The 5,179-nt window shown below is 18.0% G+C and overlaps 2 protein-coding genes across 2 annotated transcripts; both read right to left on the bottom strand.

Annotated features, from left to right (window-relative positions):
- Nucleotides 1–1,278: 1,278 nt before the first annotated feature.
- On the bottom strand, nt 1,279–1,814 carry MIF (macrophage migration inhibitory factor, putative; the record flags this gene model as incomplete). The annotated part of the gene is made up of 2 exons (XM_028673262.1): nt 1,279–1,550; nt 1,736–1,814. The coding sequence occupies 2 exons, from the start codon at nt 1,812–1,814 to the stop codon at nt 1,279–1,281; spliced, it is 351 nt and encodes a 116-aa protein (XP_028529733.1).
- Nucleotides 1,815–2,613: 799 nt separating this feature from the next.
- Nucleotides 2,614–5,055, bottom strand: PGAL8A_00450900 (conserved Plasmodium protein, unknown function; the record flags this gene model as incomplete). Its single annotated transcript, XM_028673261.1, has 1 exon — nt 2,614–5,055. One exon carries the CDS (start codon nt 5,053–5,055, stop codon nt 2,614–2,616), a length of 2,442 nt encoding a protein of 813 aa, XP_028529732.1.
- Between the last annotated feature and the right edge of the window lie 124 nt (nt 5,056–5,179).

Here is a 5,179-nt window from a genome sequence, read left to right as displayed (position 1 = left end):
AAAAAAAAAAAAAAAAAAAAGAAAACGGACCAAAAAAAAAAAAAAAAAATGACTGTTCATAATTTNTAAAAATTTTTATAAAAATGTAAGGAAATGAGAAGAATACAAAAAAAAAAAAAAAAATAAAATAAAATAAAATAATAACATTAAAAATAATAGAAATAGTAATAATAATAAGATTTAGAGTAATGTTATAATAATGTTAAAGATTATAATATAAAAAAAAAATTAGATTATTATTTTATTATGTAAACTATTTTTTTCATCTAGTGATACTTAAATTCAAAATAATTCTGTTTTTAATTTGATATTTCATAAATATAAAATAGCAAAGCACTATTTTTATTTTGTAGATTATATTTTTATAATAAATAAATATGAATAAAAAGTTAAAACATAGTAATAATTACTAAATCTATATAGTTTTTATATAATTAAAAGTAAATTACAAACTATTTTTTTAATGAACAAAAGTTGTCTTTTGTTTATTACCTTACTGTGTATCTTTATAAGAAATTATAAAAGAAAAAAGTATACAATATCAATGAAACAAATAAATCATCTTTCAATATGTAGGTTTTTAATAAAATTTATTTATTTTTGAAAAATTTTGAAGCAATATAACAAATATAATTAAAAGCAAACTTTAATGATTATTGTAAATTGTTCATATTTTTTGTATGTTGTAAATATATGTAAGATTAAATTTAATATAAAAATAAACATTTGATTATTTGAAAAGTATTCTTTATATAGCTTATTGTTGAATTTAGTTTTAAAACAAGATAAACTAAATTATTTATTTGATTAGCATAAAGATGAATACATTTATTGTTAATATTAGAAAGAACTTAATATTACTTAACGAAAAGTTGTAAATTCTCTTGTAAATTTATTACTAAGATTTGTTTTTATTTGATGAACAAATAATTAAGTATTATGCATTACTTTTAATTTCCTTTTTTTTTTTTTTTTTTTTCTTTTTTTTTTCGTAATTATAGTTTTAACTTTTTTCATTTAAGTATTATTTGTTTACTTAGATATGAATAATATAATATCAATTTCATCTTAATAAAAATTAATGTATCTCTTATATCTTTTTATAAAATAATTATTTACAAAATAAATAAAAGAAGATATAGTAAAAAACATGAATAAACACTATTGTAAGATAATATTCTTATTATAATTAATAAAAAGTTGTGTTAGTAAATACAGTTTATTCACTTACAATTTATACATGTATATTTTAAATTAAAATCAAAATTTATCGGAGACTTACCCAAATAAAGATGAATTAAAGGCAAAATTTTGAGCAGCGCAATCTCTGAATTCTACGTAAACTCTTCTAGGTTTAACATTGAGAGTCATTTGAAGAATTTTAGTGATTTTATCAGCTAAGGATGAATTATTTGATTTATTAATCCCACCTATACTTGTCAATCTAACAAAACAAAAATCGTCATTACTTCCACCAAATCTTAAATTCTTCTGATAATCGTAATTGCTCATAATGTAACTAGAAGGTTTACTCAATACAGCAGATATAACTATGTAAAAGCAAAAATTAGTGTAATTATTATTATATTTTTATAAAAAGTAATAAGTAAAGAATAATGATATATTTATATTATTAAGATAAATTCCATGAAATAAAAAAAAAAAAAAAAAAAAAAAAAAAAAGATATTAGCATTAATAAATACTCATGGTAAAAATTTTATTATTTTATTTTACCATTCTCCAATTGACCTAAAGTATTTTGAATAGAATCTTCAGGGACGTTTATATTGGTAATCAATTCACAGCAAGGCATTTTGAGATTTAATTTAAAATATAAAAAAGATAAAATTATAAATAAAAGGAAAAAAGCAAAAAAGTATATTTTATAAAAAAAAAAAAAAAAAAAAAAAAAATTTTACTTTTTGGGAATGAAAGAGTAAAAATATTATATGAAGTATAATTAATTTATATTAAACTTTTTTAAATTAAATACATTTAATTGGATATAATAAAAAAAAGTTGAGTCGCTAAATTTTGTTAAATATATTTCTTATATGCTGAAATCATTATCATACATAAATATGTGCACAAATATAAATAGTGAAAAACAAGAAAAAAAAAACATATAAAATAAAGAATTTTAAAAAATTATTTAAATTTTATAAAAATAGCATTAAGAAAAAATATATATAAAAAAAAGGAAATATTAAATAAATAATTATTAAAAAAACACATATATAATGAAGTAGAAATAAGTATTTGTTAAATTATAGTTAACACATTTTTAAGAATAAATTTATATTCTATGTTTTTTTAAAAATAATCATATTATATATAATTATATATAATTATTTTTTTCTACTTCATTTCATAGCTTCTTAATGTGTTATAATTTAAAAAGGAAACTAAATAAAAATTAAAATAATATTTTTAAAACTACAATAAAAAATTTTCTCAAAAATTTAAATATATAAATAGTATATAATAATGTTTTTTCATACAATATTAATATTTTATAGCTATTTAAAAGGAATATCAAAAAAAAAAAAAAAATAAAATAAAATAAAATAAAATAAATATGTAAAATTCATTATACAAATATATAATATTTATTATGCAATGTCATAAGGTTTTTCTTGGAAGGAATGATATAAATTCTCATATGAATTATGGAAATTATTATTTTGGTTTTTCGGTAGAAAGGTTTCTGATGATTCATTGTAACCATTATTGAAAGTTGTTTTATAATGCCTTTTAATAAATAAACATACTTTTTCTTTAAATGATACATAAAATTGATTTATTATATTTGTAAAAGCAGATAAATAAACAAAAAATGTTACCAATAATAAAATTAAAAAAAAACTGGTTGATAAATAATTATAATCATTTGGTTGAATATTTTCATTAGAATCATTATTATTTAAATCTAATTTATTATCATTATTCTCTTTAGATTTTTCATCATTTGATTCATTTTCCTTTTCATTTTTAAATGATTTAAAAAAATTAAAAGATTTTTCTGAAGTATTATTATTTGTATTGAGCTCTTTATCTTTCATAAAATTTTTTATTTTTTCACTATTATCTTTATCAAAAATATGAGTACTTAATTCTTCTTTTGAGATATCAAGCAAGCTAAAAGTTTTTTCTTTTTGCGTATCATTTGACTTATTTTCCATATTAACATGTTTTGGTCTTTTAAAACTGTTTTTGTTTTCTATGTATTTTTCTTGAATAGTGAAATCTGAGAAATTTGAAGGATAATCTTCTAATTTTAAATTATATGTGTCTATTTCTTCTAAGTAATCTTTGTAATTTTGTTTTTTGTTTAATACAGTTCCATCTTTTTGAATACAACCACCATGAACGTAATCAAAACTTAATTTTTTACATTTTAGAATACATTTTTCTAGATATTTGTAATCATTAACTGACAGAGCACTTTTATCAGAAACTTCTTTACTTTCATTAGACAACGACTTAAAGCATTTATTTAGACATACTTTAAAAACTATTAAAGGATGACAATCAACATTTTCTTCATATTTATGCTCAGAATTCAAAAACGATAAATAATTAATATCATCAATATTTTCATTTGTATCATAATATTTCTTTAAAGAATTTAATTGAATTGCCTCTGAATCATCTCCTTTTATTTTATCTGAATTTAATTTTTTATATTCATTATCATCATTATCTATATTGGAATTATTATCATCATAAATCTTGTATTTATTAAAAGATGATTTTTCTCTTTTTCTCTTTTCTTCATCATTTTCCTCTGAAATAATATCAACATAACTATCATCCGTTTTCTTTTTTGTTTCAATATTATTACTACTTTTATTATCATTATTCCATAAGTTAAAAATAAAATAATTATTTTTTTTTACTTTTTCTTCTATGTTTTTATCTTGCTCATTTATATTACTTTTTCCTGTTTCATCAATTTTTAAATTTTCATTTGATGATGTTCCTTTTCTTTGCCACCAGTATGTATTTTTTTCTTTACTATTTTCTTTATCATTTGTTTTATTTGATAATGATATTTCCCTATGTTCTTTTTCAATATCCATTTGAAAATCTGATTCCTTTTTTTCTTCATTTGAATTTTTTGAAAAGAAACTAAATCCTCGTTTCTGTGTGTTTACTTTTTTATCATCTTCTATTACATCCTTTTTTTCTTCTATATTCTTATTTTTATTACTAAAAAAATCAAAAATGGATTTTCTTACTTCATTATTACTTAAATCACTTTTCTCTTCTTTATTATTTATGTTTTCCTTTTTTTGTTCACTTTCTTCATTTTTTTTATTGAACCACCAATGACTTTCATTTTTATTAGTTGTGTTATTAAATGTATTTTTCTTTTGATCATCATATTGAAAAATACCAAACAAATTTTTTTTTTCTTTTAACAACCCAGAATCTTCTCTTTCATTTTGTTCTAAGTTTTTACTATTTGATGAAAGGAACCATGAACTTTTTTTTTCTTCATTTTTTTCTGTGTTAATATTTTTGTTTTCTTCTATTTTTGTTTTTTCATTTGAAACAAAATTTAATATTTTTGAAAAAAATAAACTGTTATCTGGGTTTTGTTTCAATTTGTTTAGTTGCTCATTACTTTGTTTATCTATTTCATGTAATTCTTCATTCATAGATTTTTTAAATAAACCAAGCCAATAATTAGAGTTTTTCAATATATTTTCTTTTAATTTATCTGTATTTTTTGATATATTTGATGAATCTTTAATTATCTCATCTTTTGTGTTTTTCGTATTATCATTAATAGCTTTTATGTCTTTTTCTATCGTGTTTTCTTTGTAAAATAATTTTTTAAGTGAACAGAATATTGAATATAATATGCTAGTTGATAAATTATTATCATTTTTATTATTCTCATAGGAATTTCCCACGAATGTATCGTAAAAATTATATTTTTTTATATTAGGAATTTCTGAAGTATGTTTAATAGAATCATCATTTTTAAAACAGAATATGTCTTCAGTTAAAAGTATAAAAAATAAAATATGATATCGTAATTTCATTATTGGATACATAAAAAAGATAAAAAAAAAAAAAAAAAAAAAAAAAAAAATACTAAAAGATAGTTTATATATATTTTTCTATAAAAAGTATTACACTTTTTAAAAAAAAATATATAATTTTATT

The sequence above is a fragment of the Plasmodium gallinaceum genome (assembly GCF_900005855.1).
Source record: "Plasmodium gallinaceum strain 8A genome assembly, contig: PGAL8A_v1_130, whole genome shotgun sequence".
Lineage (NCBI taxonomy): Eukaryota > Apicomplexa > Aconoidasida > Haemosporida > Plasmodiidae > Plasmodium > Plasmodium gallinaceum.
The sequence above is the reverse complement of the archived record's forward strand: the minus strand, read 5'-3'. Positions and strand labels throughout refer to the sequence as shown.